General features: G+C 47.1%; 1 protein-coding gene across 11 annotated transcripts in view; it reads left to right on the plus strand.

The window, feature by feature from the left end:
* The window catches only part of MAP4 (microtubule associated protein 4), a 174,710-nt gene that overhangs the window by 142,899 nt on the left and 15,992 nt on the right, over window positions 1-15,819 (plus strand). For 8 of the 11 annotated variants that reach the window (XM_063324175.1, XM_063324185.1, XM_063324179.1 and 5 more), the window contains 6 exons: window positions 5,097-5,197; window positions 6,150-6,362; window positions 7,809-7,983; window positions 11,506-11,565; window positions 11,731-12,053; window positions 14,384-14,512. In XM_063324175.1, the coding sequence (XP_063180245.1) occupies window positions 5,097-5,197; window positions 6,150-6,362; window positions 7,809-7,983; window positions 11,506-11,565; window positions 11,731-12,053; window positions 14,384-14,512 (1,001 nt within the window). The remainder of the gene's footprint in view (window positions 1-5,096; window positions 5,198-6,149; window positions 6,363-7,808; window positions 7,984-11,505; window positions 11,566-11,730; window positions 12,054-14,383; window positions 14,513-15,819) is intronic. The other 3 variants (XM_063324182.1, XM_063324184.1, XM_063324183.1) reach the window with 2 other exon arrangements.

The raw sequence follows: 15,819 nt of genomic DNA on the forward strand, positions 1-15,819 counted from the left end.
AGACTTCAGCAGCTTTTGCCCCCACTTGTTGCTGCTTTTGAGGAAGAGCCCCCCCATAGCGTCTGCAAAACCCTGTCAAAACGCTGAGTTCGCTTTATCTTGTCCCTTGGTCTTTTTCAAAAGATGCCTGTGGTTTTCCGACAGCAGAGCTTAAAATCAACCAAACTTTCCGTCATCATACTTTTTTTTTTTTTTAAATTTATTTATTCATTTATTCCTTCGGAGGGAAGTTCCGTACATCCTTGTGATGAGAAGGGGGAGAATGCTCAATTTTCTGCCCTCCTCCTGAAGAGACGAAGTCTTCGCTAGAGCAAAGAGAACCAGAGGAGAGGCTTTGCTGTTGGCACCCCGGGCTTTTAGTGGATGACGGTTTTCTGTGGGTGCCGTGGAATGGGCTGGCGTTGAACCGCTGGTGGTAAGATGTGCTTGAAGGCTCCCTGGGAAGTTGTTCTCTTGAGCTGTGTCGTTGCCGTGGAGGAAACGTGGGAGAGAGACTCCGTTCACACAGGGAAGTTTTTTAAAGGGGTAATAGACGGTCTATTTAAACATCAATATTGAGCCTCGGAGGGCAGCTTGGGTCGTTCCTACGGTTGATAAAGTAGCTGTTTGACGGTCTGTTCTTTTTGGGGGAAAAAAAATAACATTCTTAAAAACCATGGCAACATCTCCTTCGATTGCTTTACAACACATTACGTGACTTCATGGTCACTCACCTGCTGCTGGTGACCACCGAGGGGCTGGCAGCGTGGACAGAAGGGAGAGGTTAAGGGTAAAATATGTCAAGTCTCCTCAGACACCAGATTTCTGTGTAAATAACTTGTCGTGAGTGGCTGCTCATACCTAGAAAGGAGGAGGAATTGCCTTCCAGGCGATCCTGCCGGCTGCGTGGCTGCGTGGCTGGCCCCACCGGCTTTGTTTGCGCCACGGAATTTAAACGTGGCTGTTGGAGGCAGAATTAAACGTTTCCTCCTTGGCGTTTTTTTTATGTCTCACCCTGCTAATAAGAGACAAACATATGAGTTACATTATCCATATTTTTTAAGATCTACAGGAAGAGTATTGTCTGCTTTTACAACAAGGAGCTGAAGCTTTTTTTTTTTATTATTTTTTGAGTGTCAGTTTTGGCACAGGCCATCTCATTTCGACTATTTATTCTGAAAAATCACCACTGCTTATTTGTTGGGAGTCGTCTTCCCTCTGCCTTCAGTTTTAGCTGAACGCCATGTGCTATCGTTTGCTGGGTCCTTCATCCAGCAATGGCAAATAATCACCTTTCTGATGCCAAATGTGCCCGTTTTGTCTAAAATCACCCAGAGGCGGGTGGGTACCGTAATAGAAGTGTCGGCGTGAGACGTGCGGGGCCAGGAATCCCGAGCATCCCTCCTTCTGCCGGCGGGAGGGACGTTCGGTATCGCTGGTAAGGGAGGCGTAAGCACCACTTAACGAGTCTGTTCTTTCATAATTGATGCCAGTAAAAACCGCAGACCAAATTGTGGAGTTGGCGGTTTGTGGGTATAGTTGTGGGCGCGGAGTCGTTTGATTTCTCTGGTGCGTTTAGATAGGAATAATTTCTTCCAGTGTCGCTCTCAGGAGCCGCGAAGCGGTGGTGCCTCGCAGTGTTGTGAATGGAGACAAAAAAAAACTTGATTTCCACCGTTCAAAGCACAGTTGGTGAGTAACGAATGGTGAGGGTGAGGATGGAGGTACCAAACGGCGCGGGGAGAAAAGTAACCCTGACCGCAGGGTTATGCCTTTGAGTTTATCAGTGGAAGATGCCAGATCGGAATGTCCTTCCCGCTCTCCTTCAAGCCCCTGTCCTGCTTTCCCCCGGGAGTAATTCCATTCCGGTGCTGACTCAGCGGAGCTGATTTTTCTCTCTTGGGAGCAGGAGCCGGAGCGGCCGGAGGAGGAGCCCTGCCCAGCAGCAACCCCCACCACGGCCCCCAGCAAAATGCCTTTGCAATCCCTTATCGGAGGTTTGTTGCAGTGCTTGGGGGAACGAGCAAGCTGGAAAGTCTCTTCAATAATTCTTGCGGACTAATGAACAAATTTGATTAAGGTTTGGCAGCTTTTCCTAATATTCCCTGTAACTAGGAAATCTTCCCAGGCAGTTCTCTGCTCTGGATGGCAGAGTTGCGCCCTCGTAATTAAACGAGGAATGAAAGCGAAGGGTTGTTACGCAAATTGAGGCAGCGCGAAACAAAACTCTCCTCCTGTGATCCCTTGGGGTTGTGGAGAGGGTTGTGTACCCCGCCATTTCAGGGGCTCTGAGAGGTGGAACCTGGGTCGTGGTCCTGTGGCCCCTGAAACAGGAAAGTTCCCTACTCAGCTCTCCTGGGTTTGTCGTCGTCGTCATCATCATCATCATCATTATTATTATTAGGTGCAAGTTGCTTAGCCTGTACGTGTGCTATCCTGCCGTGTAGCTCCATCACCTTGGCGATGCTACATTTCTAGATTTCATTTAAAAAAAAAAAAAAAATCCTATTGGTTTTGTAGAACCTTCATCTGGTAATTTTGTGTCTTGAACTTACTCCAGATCTCTCCTGTAGTAGCCCGTATTTGATTAAGTAATGTGAAATAATGTGACGTTCATGGTGTCGTTAGTTCAGAAGCGTGGAAGGTGCTGGGGTTTAAATCCTGAAACTTTGGAAGTTGAGGGTTTTTGAGCGCCAGGCTCCCCGAGCAGACGAATCCACGTTGCCGCGCGGGTGCTGGGACACCGTCATCAAGCCAGAGGTTTCTTGTTGCCGCTGAATTAGCTGAAATAATGACGACAGGCGTTAGGGGAAAGGTAATTTCCAACGGATGGAGAGTCACCCTGATGTCTGAGATATTTGAGGCTGGTAGGATTCAAAATAAAGCCATTGCCGGGCGCGGGGTCCCGGGAGCGAATGGACGAGAGGTTGGTGCTCAGAAACAGGAACCGTCAACAACAGTTGCTCTTTCTGGTATTGCTATAGATAATATGTAAATAAATAAATAAATAAACCCCAAAGATTTCTTGAAACACAGCGGAGACAACTAGTATAGAGGAGCCAATATAGATTAATTGCAAAAAAAATTGGGCTTTCCAGGTGAACAGGAATGATTCTTGAGACTTTCGCAGTAAGAATAGGGTCCGGCCTGTTCATTTTGCTGCTTGTTTTTTCTTCGCAAGTCTTTTATGTGCCTCGGATGCTGAACCCAGCGCTGCAGAACGTTTCGTGTGACTTGGAAGGTAAATGGCTAGGAAGAGGCTGATACAATGCAAGGGAAAAAAAGCTTCTAAACTTGTCCCAAAGTCAGAAAAATAAATAAATCGACAACAAACCAACCCACCCCGCTGCTCAGCGTCGCCGGGGCAGGCGGAAGGCACAATTTTTTCAGGGCTGGCGAGCAAGAAAAATGGGCAGTATAAATAGGAATTTTCAAAAGACGTAGAAAACAACCTTTTTACTGTTGGAATTGTTACACTATTGTCTGGTCGGGCCCGGAGCATGCGCCGCAGCGTTACAATCTGTTGCGTTGTTATAAAAAGAAGCGTCCAACACAGGTAACGCTTTATTTTAATCCCCAGATGACAAGGGAAGATGCATACGTTTGTGAGGGGCTGCTTGCGCCGTATCCTCCGTAAAATTCCAGTGCCGCGGGAATTGCGGCGGAAGCCAGCTCCTGGCGGTGCCGTCGTACAGCAGCACTGCTGAGAATTACTGTTTTAAAAGCTATTTGTAGGGAAATCGCCTCTCGCGTGTCTCGCGGCGCAAAGCGGCGTGGCGGTTCCGCTGGAGGATTTATAAGACGTAGGGAGAAGACTTGGTGGAGCTGCCGCTGAATTAACGTTTCGTTGTATCGTTGGCTTCGGAGGGCGGTAGTTGTCCTTCTGCTGGTGGCTGGGCAAGGCTTTAGAGACTGGTTTGTAAAAGGAGGTGAATCGGTTGTGGCTGCCCAGAGGCTGTTAGAAGAGCGTGTGTATTCGCTGTCCCCGCTCAGCCTCGGGGGGCAACGACGAAAACGAGCCATCGCCCTGAAAAACTGGCAACCCTCGCAGCCAAAACTGAAGCTTTGCGCTGCAAAACGCGCGTACAGCAGTGTGGCGCGATGGTTCCCTCGGTAACGAGGGTCGGGATGATCCCCACGATGGTTCCCACGCTAACAAGGGTCGGGATGATCCCCACGATGGTTCCCACGCTAACAAGCGTCGGGATGGTCCCCACGATGGTTCCCACTCTTAACAAGGGTTGAGATGATCCCCACGATGGTTCCCACGCTAACAAGGGTCAGGATGATCCCCACGATGGTTCCCACGCTAACAAGGGTCAGGATGATCCCCACGATGGTTCCCACGCTAACAAGGGTCAGGATGGTCCCCACGATGGTTCCCACGCTAACAAGGGTCGGGATGATCCCCACGATGGTTCCCTCGGTAACAAGGGTCAGGATGATCCCCACGATGGTTCCCACAATAACAAGGGTCGGGATGGTCCCCACGATGGTTCCCACAATAACAAGGGTCGGGATGATCCCCATGTGTTAGGACAAGATTTCCGTGTTCCTTTCCTTTCCTGTGGGCAGCCCGGCTCCGGGAATCCTCCCTGGGCACGGAGAGCTGCAGCGCCTGGATGTGGGCGGGAGAAAGGTCAAGAAGAAACAGCCCTAAGGATAGGGAGAGCTTGAAAACATCAGGATAAGTCATAGTGTAAAACCTGGAATAGGTCAGAACTCCACCATTAACATTCCAACAATTTATTTTCATTACTTGAAAGGTGGGAAGGTTCGCCATTTAATTAAACCAGGGGTTTCCTTCATCAGCTGTCTGACTTTTCCCGTTGAAATAATATGAGAAATTGGATGCTAATGGCATACAGGGAAAATCTTTCTTCCTATAGGTATTCAAGTTTGGGGAAAAATTTCCAGAAACAGCCAACCTATAACTGTCTGAGTTCTGTCTCCTTCTGCTACTGTGTTGAATAATAGTGAACTAAAAAAAATTATATATTAAAAAAACCATCCAAACAAAAAAAAAAAAAACCCAACCAAAAAAACCAAACTCAAACTTAAAAAAATTTCCCTCTTTTTTTTTTTTTTTTTTTTTTTTTCTTTTCCCCTTCCCCCAGGAAAACCAGAAGAGACCAAACCAGCTGATGCTGTGACAGGGAACGATATCACGGCACCTCCCAACAAAGAGCTTCCTCCCAGCCCCGAGAAGAAGACAAAGGTAGGTGTCGTGTCACGTCCGGCCTCTTCGCTTCTGCGTTTTTTAATTTGCCGGCTTTTCTGCTTCTTAAGCTGTGGGCAACACAAGTTCTGTTTTCTGAGCTGCCGTTTGTCAACCGTTTCCCTGAAACAAAGGCATCCGGTGTCCGAGTTGCCAAGAAACCACTCGGCCTGTAGCCGTGTGACTGAAAGTGCGTTTAATAGATGTGTGGTAAGCTTTATTTAAATTAATTCCCTGGTTGGTATCGGTGGCGGAGGAGTCGTAAACATATAAGGTAGCGCTTCTGCTGCGCTGATGCTCTCCTGGCTGCTCACAGCACATTTATTTGCATCACAATTAGCATTCAGAGGTAAGAGGAGCTGATATGCTCTTATTTTAGTTTCTATTAGTTCATGAAACTATTCTCTTGGTTTACGAAACACGAGAGAGATCTACTTCCAGAGCTTGCAGCATTCGGGAAAATCCCACCCCAAATTCTCAGGGTGGTGGGCAGGGCAGGGGTTCCGAGCGGCCGCGAGAGGTGATGAGAGGGGGATTTAGAGCTCGCAATCCGTTGGGTGCCCGCGATCGGAAAGCGATGTCCCCCGCGCACTGCGCGCAGGAATAGATCCAGGAGCCCCCCGGTCGCCAATCCCAGCTTTACCAGCCATTCCTTCTGGTGCTTTCCGTGTCGCTGGAATCGATCCTGTTGGCTTTGAATTGAAAGGCAAAACCCCCCCCGCCGGGTCCGAAGGCAGCCCTCTGCTGCTGCCGCTGCACCTCCCTCTCTTTATTAGGCTCAGAAAACAGAAAGCTGATTATTTTCTTTTTGTTTCATTTAAAATATCACCTTTACGTTCTTGCAGCTCAACGTTTTGGTTTACAATGCGCTATTTTTTTGTTGTTGTGTTTTTTGTTTGTTTGTTTGTTTGTTTTTATCCCGGATTTTGCTTTTTGAAAAAAACCCATAAAGCCTGCCGCGGCCGCATCCTCTACAAAACCTGCAGCAACGAAAGCCAGGCCGCTGGCCGCCCCCAGCCCCAAGCGGCCAGCGTCTGCCGCGCCTGGCCCAAACAAAAAACCCACCAGCCCTACTGCAGGTCCTCCTTCGGCCACCGCCGCTAAGCGCCCGGCCACCAGCACCGCGCGGCCCTCCTCCTTAACTCCAAAAGAGATTAAACCAAAGGTAAGAAACGCTTCGCTTTCGGGTGGGAGCTCCGAGAACCCATTTACGTGTTAACTTAAGAGCTGCCTTACCCACCCGTCAAAACAGCATTCCGGTGCTAATCGTGGGAGGATGAGGAATGGGATGCGCTGGGTTAGGAGCTGCACAGTCGTTAGTGTCGGCTGCCATTAACCCGCTTATTAACCCACACCCCAAATATTTGGTTCTGTCGTCACAGAGGAGAAAACGAAACTTGACCGTATTACCACGACTCTCCTCTGAACTGTCAGGCAGTACACGAGAGAATTCTTTATTTCTTTCGGGAGAAGACATTTTTAAATACAGATACGCCACAAACGTCGGATAACTCTTAAATCCAGACAAGAGCGTGGGAAAACTGAATGGAGAGCGCAGATATTAATAGTGAGGGGTGAAAAATCAGTTTGAGCACTTCAGTATTTCCCCCTGGTTGTCTGGCCGTTATAAACCCCGTATTAGCAGTCGTCTTCCTACAGCTACGCGCTTAGGAAATGTCGGAGATTCGTAGTTCTTCAGTAAGAGAATTGTGGACGGTTCTTAGTGTCGCATCCGAAAGCTGAATTACAGCATCCACACGTAATGTTAAGAAGGGGGAACGGCCCTTGAATTTTCCCTCTGTTAACTTAGTATATAGTAGAAGATTTCACGTTTGAAAGAGAACATTAAAATCTATTTCGGAATCTGTCCGTTGATTAAATGCTAGCATTTCTACTACACGCTTAAGCTTAAATAGCTGCGTTTGAGCGTCTTTGAAAACTGATAAATAAAAATAGCAAAGAGAGTATGAAAGAGAGGTCTGTACTTCTGCTGTGAACCAGCGTCTCCAGTTTTGTTTTAAGTTTTGCATGATTCTGAATCCCTTTTTGATGAAATCCCATCTCGTCTCATTTCTTTCCATGCATTAACTCAGTATTTTAATACTTCAGAGATCAGCCGGTTTACAAACAAGTGACTTACCGGGGACAGACATGAAATAGTTTTCCACGTGAGGAACGAACCATGCGCACCCAATTCTTATGTCCGCAGTGTTCTAATAAATGCCGCCTTAGCCTAGGAAGCGTTTCTGCTCAGCAAGGGAATCCGTCCCTCCCAGAAGGGTTGCCAGCGGAACGATGTTTTCCATCTTGTTGAGAAATCAAAACCTCGTTCACATCTGTAAATGGCTCCACGCATTAGTGCTGAAACACATCTGCATGAATTTGAATATTCAGCAGGGTCCGTGCCCCGTGCCCTGCACTGAATATCGTCAGTCGCTCCTGCGCGCCGTCGTGGTCTTGTTAATCTTCCGCATTGTAATGTTCCAGCGGTGCCTAGCTTATGTCTTTAAGAATTTAAGCAATTTCCATTTATCTCAGGCTTTTTGTTGGCAAACGCTTTGCCAGAGACTCGGTGAAATACTGGCTTTTAACGGTGCCTGGTCGTTCGCAGGTTGCAGATGCGAAGACCCTGGAGAAACGAACCTCACCTTCAAAGCCTCCATCATCGGCCACTTCCAGAACCGCTGCCAGGAGCAGCCCTGCTCCTCCTCGGACAACAGCGGCATCGCCGGTCACTGCCGCTGGGGCGAAGAACACCGCCACTTCTCCACCCAAGAGGCCAACGTGTGAGTATTCTCTTCTTTCTCTTCAGATCTCTCTTCCTAACCAGCTGCAAGTTCCTGTTTGAGGAGCGCCGTTGGTTCACGCTAGGCCGGAATTCTCGCAGATTCCAGTATGCTGGCTGCTTTTGCCCGTGTCCGGGTCATCCCGTGGCCCCATCAGTTTATTAAAATTAGTCTCCTGGTAAACGAGCCCGGGATCTTTGGGTTCAAAAGAAGCAAGAAACCCCAAAATCTTGAAACATAGCCGTTTCTGAGAAGGCGCAGCTGCTGATAACCAGTACTTTTGCCAGGTGGAAACCTGTCAGTCGGAGTTGAGTTGAAGCGTAGGGGTAGCTCAAACATCAACCTTCTGAATACAGCGCAAGACAAGATCCTGTGCCAAGGCACAGAGAGCCAAGGTCAGGCTTTTTTCTCTCCAGAGCTTCCTCTTCTAAAAAAACCCTAATCTGAATGACCTCAGCTCTGCGTGAGTCAGGGTTAATACAATTCCTGAACATTCTTGGTTTAAGAAAAAGGAAGCTATTACCTCTGTGTTTTGCCATAGTAACAGTTAGAATAAACGCTAAAACCAATTTAAAACTTGGGAAAAGCAAATCTCCAGAGGAGGACTTGAAGCGCTCGAGCTCGTGCATCTGAAAACACAAAGGAGGTTGAACAGAAATGGAGGTTTTTTACTAGCGCGGGAAGAATTTGGAGCTGAAATCACATGGGCTTTGTCGGAAAGCTGTATCCCACTCCTACTGTTGCCAGAGAGGGAACTTCCCATGAGTTTAGCACAGCCAGCATGAAACACGAGCAGCGTATTAGCATCCTGAAAGCAGTTTTTTCACTCATTTTAAGGGAGCTTGAGAGATCTAACGTCAGATAAAAAAGACAATTAAATGTTCTCAAGTCTTTTCAAATGACTAGACCTCACTGGCAAAATTTGCCAATAAACATGGAAAACTAGTAATATGTATTGGTTGCTTTGTTCTATGAGTCCCAAAGCAGGAATTCATAACCTGTCTTTCCCCCCAAAATAGTAATGTTTTAACTCTCTTGAAATACAGTAGGCTGGAGGTACATTCCATGCTTCATGCTCTAGGGGAAAATATAATTAATCAAGCGTAGAGGAAGCGTTGCGCTTTCCAAGAGCTGTGTATCTCAACTGATCCTGGGGACATCCTTGTAAAATTCATTTTGTGTGGTCTTTTAGGCGCACCGTAGCCCAGAACGCTTAATATGTTTTAATGAGTTCAGTTTAATTTCGCCTTCCAAAATGGAGACGCAAACAAAGGAGGGTTTTCTGATGGCATTTGAAAGGAGACGGAGTCACCGATGCAGAGATGCGGGAAGGCTGTTCCGAGCGGCGCGATGTACGGAGGAAGAGGGTGGTGGGCCGTTGCCAAAGCACAGCGAGAACTGGGTGGGCGAGGGAGAGATGAGGTCAGCTGGAGAAACTCCTGCCGGAATTAAAGCTGTTTTGGCTGGATCTGGAAACGCACGGAGGAGTCACGGGTGGTAAAGGAAGGGAGTCCTGGTTTGGCAGAGGAGAAAGCGAGGGTGTGATGGAGGATGAACAGTGTGGTTCATCATCATCGTCAGTGGGGGCCTGAAGGGGAAGCGCAACCAGGCAAACACTAACGATGCGGTTTAGGTCGAGCACATGCAGCTTCAGCGATGCATAGAGGTGGGTGGTGGAGACCTGGAGCTCTCCCGGTCCCTCTTTAGTTTCCCACCACCCAGCGTTGAGCCGGATAATAAGTTTCTGGTTAAAGGCGTCCCTTCAGAAGGACATCTGCTCTTGCTTTTCAGATGTCAAAAGACGGACACGCACTTCCTTGTGCTTGGCTCAGGTGTTTAGTCATTCTCGCTGGTTAAAAATGTGGGTTTAGTGGCTGGTTTTGAAATTACATACGTTTTGTTCAGGTGCTAAATGTCAGTCACTTTCTCAATGAGAGCCGTGGGTTATGTGGGGCTTGGTTTTTTTTTTTTAATTGTTTTTTATTATTCCTTTTCCCCTCCCTGTGAAAACGACTTTTATGTTTGTCCAAGACCACCTCTCTGGCTTTCCGATTAGAAAAAGATCAAAGTCTTTGACTGCCGTTATAGGCCATTTTCCCAGGAGCTTCCTCATTCTCCAGGTTTTCAACGCCGCATGCTAATGATAACAGACAAAACCCTTCCAGCATCTGGCTCCCCACTGGCACGAGTAGAAATAACATCTCTTTATGTATTAAAGTAACATATTAGTCCTCTTGCCTTTGTACAAAACTAATTCTGTTCTGTCCATACAGTTTTCCCAGTTAAAGTTGTGGTCTCGAGGAATGAGATTAGGTTGGTTTGACGGGGCCTTTTTTGAAATGCTTGGTATTAATTATTTATCTATCTATCCTTTAGGCCTTATTAAATTCTCCAGATGTCTTTCATCTCCTTAGCTAGAATCTTATCTGTGGTGTTTAATTGAATGCTTTTAGCAAAGTCTGGATGGAAAGATGCAGAGTAACTTGGCCTGTAGTTATCTGCCTCTTTCGCTTGCTCGTTTCTATATTGGAATTCCAGAAAGTACCCTGCCAGCTACTTGAGTTTATCTAAAAATCTAATGGAAATTAAATATTAGAATTATTTTATTAGAATATTAGATGGGGAGGGTTCGTAATTTCTGACTCAGTTTTTTTTTTTCCATTGATTGTTTGTTTTTTAACATTGCCTTCCTTTGGCTGTTGAAATGAAGCACATTTTAGCCAAAGTTGATCATCACTGATAGTAAAAAAAAAAAAAAAAAAAAAAAAAAAGCTACAATTATCAGAGCTCTGTAAAAGAAGGCTCTGTTTCTATTTTTCAGTCCGTGATTTTTGCCTAGATCAATGGCGTATGTGGTTTTCTTCTGCTTTGAGAGATGTGTTCCTGGTTTGGACTGTCCTCTGTCTGTGTGGAGCGTAATCAGGTCGTCAGCGTCGGTGTTTCCCCAAAGGCGTAGTTCAGTTTAGTGATTGATTTTAGGATTTATACAATTATAACAGGGGCCAAAATATGGGCAATAACTTCTGTGCCGGAAAAGTGGCGTTGGTTAGAACTGATCTAGCAATAATGCTGAGGTTAGAGATGGACAAATGTGGTTTCGCTTTTGCTATTTATTACAGACGGGAGTTTGGGTTTTTTTAAGAAATTAAACCGGGGCAAGATTAAAATAATGTTGGTGAGTGCTGTCAGATTTGTAAAATTATTTAAGAAAAAACAAAATGCAAATGATACCTGAGGTGTTGCATCATTGAATGATGATCCTGTTGATGAATTGACCCTTTTGCTGGAAAACATGAGTATTTTTTGCCGTTGTAATGAGGAGAACTTCAGGCAGGTGTTCAAATGGAACAGTTAATTCTTGAGATGCTTTATTTCAAGCAGCGTGTAGAAATGGGGACTGTGGGTAAAGAGGACCATCGGTATGTGCGGAGCCATGGAGAGCCCCTGACCTCCAGGCAAAGCTGAGTGGTGACTCCAGATGTCTTGTCTGAAATACTCATCGGTGTGTTTTGTGTTGGGCAGCTATCAAGACCGATGCAAAGCCTGCAGATGCGAAGAAGACCTCTGCAAAGTCACCCTCAGGTAACTTGGTTTGGTTTCCATCTACATCAAATCCTGCTTGGTGGGGGCTGGGGTTGTTGAGCAGACCATTCTACATCTGTAGGACTCGGAGGACACTTGGGTAAATCACACCTGACCCGTCTTTTTTCCCCCCCTTCCCTTCAATTATCACTGTGATAATTGTAGCAGACTTGAGCCGCCCGAAGAGCGCTACTGGCAATGCAGTAAAAAGTAGTGCCACCACTCCTTCCACCACCGCCTCCAGCGCACCTACTTTACCCGGAGTAGCCACCAGTCGGCCCAAACCCAAACCTGCTGCAACCAAACCCACCACAACCTCCACCACGACCGCAGATGCTAAAAAAACAACTGCGAAGGCTCCGACTAAACCCAGCACTGCTTCCAAGCCACCTCGCCCAACCAGCAGCGTTTCGGCCCCAGACCTGAAAAACGTACGTTCCAAAATCGGATCAACAGATAATATTAAACATCAGCCTGGTGGAGGAAAGGTAAGTGGTTCCTTCAAACTTGAGAGCAATACGCGCTTTGGAACAGTAGCTCTTAAGCGTTAGGGGTGCTCTTTGCTAATTGTGGTGGCTGTATCCTCGCTGCTCTTCTCGTTTACGCTCCGCAGACTCCTCTTTGGGTTCTGGGTTTACGCACAAGGCATTAACAAGGCAGTGATAGCAGCGTACAGAAGGAATCCGCCTTAAGAGCCTTCCTGGTGTTTACTGGCATACGTACAGGAATTCAAAACTCCATGGTTCTGTTTTTCTGTCGTACGTCCTGACATAGAAACTAGTTGGTATTGAGAGCTCAAAACCTTGTCTGTATTCCAAACCTTTGCCTTTGACGAGAGGGATTGAGTCTGCTGAATGGTGCAGAAGGTGGAATAACGCACTACGGGGCAGGAGGCCTGGATTCAGGAGCAAGTTCCGCAGCACCTTTCCCAGTTCTAGGAACGGGGACTCTGTTCAACTTGTCGGGCCTAAAGCTGAAACGAAATGGGTCTACGTAGTGCGTTTTGGATAACGTGTGGTGGCCACAAGGAAAGAAGCGGGTAGTGTTGAATGAGCTGTAGGGAAAAGGGGGTACATAGATACAATTTGAGGCTCTCAATCAGTAACGGTCTTAAATTACACTTTCACTGTGAATATCTACCATGGAAATGATAAAAGTTTAGGGTTAGACCTGTAGCCCTCTTCTGAGGGTTTAAATAATTTCATGGATCTGCATAATCATAAAACCTTTATTGGATGTTGTAGGATGGATACACCCCTCTTGACCTGACCAGATGTGGTAGCAGCTTGCCCGTAGTCGGAGGGCTTTAATTTCCACAAAGTGGAACAAATTTGCCCCCTTGCCTTTGCTGCAGTAATGAATAACTCAGCATATAACTCTAATCTGATGCCAAGAGAGCGCGTTTCGTGCTGGGAGCCTTAATCTCCTCTCGGGCACGTTAAAGTCAAGGGCGTTCTTGGGCCGTGGTGGTGTGCGTCAGACACCATCGATACGGCACGGATTTATTCTCCGGAGTGAAGAGTATCTCAGTTGTACAATATCACAGGACACGGTCCTCGGATAGAGGACCTTAGAGGTCCCTCCGTAGGTGTCTGAGAGGTCTATCCTCAGAGAATAGACCTCCTTAGAGGTCTAGAGAACAGAAACTTCCCCTCCCCAACCCAAATCTGCTGAAAAACTTTGAGGCAGGCAGGAGGGGGGACCCTTTCATACGCCATTTATTGTAGCTGGAGACCAAGCAGAAGCTGAGAAAGCCTTCTGCCGTCCGGTCAGAAAGAGCACGCAAGATTGTTCGGTTACTTTAACTTGTGCTAGGGTTCTGAGGCTCACAGAGCTTTTTAGCTTACGGGGTTATTGTGTCGGTTTAAGGGGATTTTTTTTTACATTGACTGTACTGTCCTTTATTTTCTAAATATTTTCGTAGAATTGTTAAACCCTAACAATTGCACTTTTAAGAAAACTGTCTTTTTCATAGTCTTATTTACGCTGTATGAGCGTGCCTTAGGAGTCCTGGGCTATTTTTGTTTACCATTTGGTTGCTGGTGGGTGAGTGAAAATACAGGATTTATGCACCCCCCCAAAAAATGCAAGTTCTGCTGCACTTATCTGGATCTAGATTAGCAAAAGAATGGATATTCTCATGTAGTTGCTGGGGGTTTTTTTCTAAAAACCTGAAAATTTTCATTGCGTTTTCCGCTCAGCTGGGTTAGCTAGGTCCCCCTGCGTTGGGTTAGTTAAAAACTAAATCAGCCGCTGATGTCAAAGCCTGAGTCAAACCCGGTGTGGGGGTGTGATATCAGAAATGGCAGCACAGCGTGTCCGTACCCGGCAGAGCTCTTCGAGCTCCGAGGCAAAGAAAACCGCCCGGGGGATGTGTTTGCCTCGACGAGGTGACGGAGGTGGGTCGGCGCTGCCGTTGGGTTACTAAAAGATTGGGTATTTTTTTTTGGCAGAATCTAATGTAGTGAAGGGGTGTGTGTGTGTGTGTGTGTGTGTGCCAGCGTCACCGCTCGGGGAAATGATGAGACGCCCCCGTGAAGGGCTCCTACGAGCTTTTTGAGAAACGGAGAACTTAATTATTGCTCTGTGACCCCCAGGGCGCTTGTTTCACCCTGTGTCCGATGTTGCTTCCCCTCCACCCTCCCAGTTTTATCATTCCTGGCCGTGGGATTATATTTTGCCGGAGGGTTACAGCACGTAAGAAGTTCTCCTGGGTTGTCCGCTCCGCTGAGTTTATCCGGGTAGCTTGCGTCCCCCGCACTCTCCTGCCCACATTTTTGCTTTTGCTGGTTGAAATCATCCATTTGTCTCCATCTAGGGGAAAATAGAGAAAAAGCCAGAATCAACCGCTGCTGCACGAAAGTCTGAACCCAATGCGGTCTCTAAAATGGCTACTACTAAAACAACCGTATCAAAAGAGGGTGCCCCAAAACAGCCCAATGGGAAAGTGAGTTTATTTCAGACTTTTCTCTGTGGGAGATGGAGGAAAACATTTCCATTTTGAGTCACTTTCCCTTCTCTTCAACTCTTCTGCTTTCTCCTGTCAGTGTCACTTCCTTGCACAGACACTTTTCCAATTCTTTCTTGTAAACCCTGAGACGTTCCCGGTTAAACATGTTCGGAGATCACGATCGTAGGTATCTTTTTTCCATGCCTGCTGTAAATGTAAATATTTTCGGAGCCCTCCGTTTTCACTTGTGGGCACATAGGCTTAACTTTGAGTCGGAGGTTTCCCTTAAGATGAGTTCTTCATCCACAGCTCATACACGGTTGATACACAGTCTGTAACTAGGAAGAGAGAACTTTTCTTCACCTCTGCTTGTTTTAAGATTGCAGAACATTAAGGACTTCGTATTTTTTCCTGCGGGATTCCCCACCCCATTGTACCCAGGCTCTTTAACCCCATGCGTTAGGTGCTCACCGTTGGAGGGTTCCTCCAAGCTGTCGTGACGCGGTAGTTCAGCAGGAGGGGATGGGGAGCGAGGCGGGGGTGCCGGCAGTGCTGGTGTAATTCGGATATCGTCAGGCAGAGCCTGCTAAAGACTGGATGGGATTTGTACCTCCAGAGAAGTCAGTAAACCATTACAAACTGCCGCGGCACGAGTGCGTTTTCAGAGCTGCTGCTGCGCTGAGCCCGGTCTCCCTGAACGGGCCAAGGAGCCTGGGGAAACCTGCTCAAGCGCAAACCTTCTGGTGATTCCTTTTGTGCCTCGAATTTATCACCTCTTTCTAGAAAGTACTCTAGATACAGCTTCTGCCACGTTTTGTGCTGTGTTAAATAACCCGCAGACTAAACACATGTCGTGACTAACCCTTTGTAAACACGGGCCTGTGACTCCACCTCGGTTACTACCTTTGGGAGTAAAAACTCATTTAGCGCACGCCTTTTGTATCTTGTAGAAGTCCCAAATCGTTTGAGCTTACAGGAGAAACAATTTAATTAACGTAAGGCTCGTCCGATTAAAATCTAACGGAAGGTTCGACAGCCTTCATCAGAAGAATTGTTTCTCAGAGCGGGCGTTTTGAAAGACGTTACCCAAGGCTGGAGTCCATCCAGGCAGACGGGAACAAAGCGCAGATGCCAAAGAGTCCGTAGCGTTGTTGGCCGTGGTGGCCCCGTGGCTTTGAGCCGTGGTGAAGGAGACAGCCGGGAAGCCTCCCAAGGGACATGGATGATCCCAGGCAGGAGATGCTAACCCGTACAGGATCCTGGTCTTCACGTAGCGCTTAGCCTCTCGCACTAACACTGTCTGT

Source organism: Chroicocephalus ridibundus, chromosome 2, assembly GCF_963924245.1.
Source record: "Chroicocephalus ridibundus chromosome 2, bChrRid1.1, whole genome shotgun sequence".
Classification (NCBI taxonomy): Eukaryota; Metazoa; Chordata; class Aves; order Charadriiformes; family Laridae; genus Chroicocephalus; species Chroicocephalus ridibundus.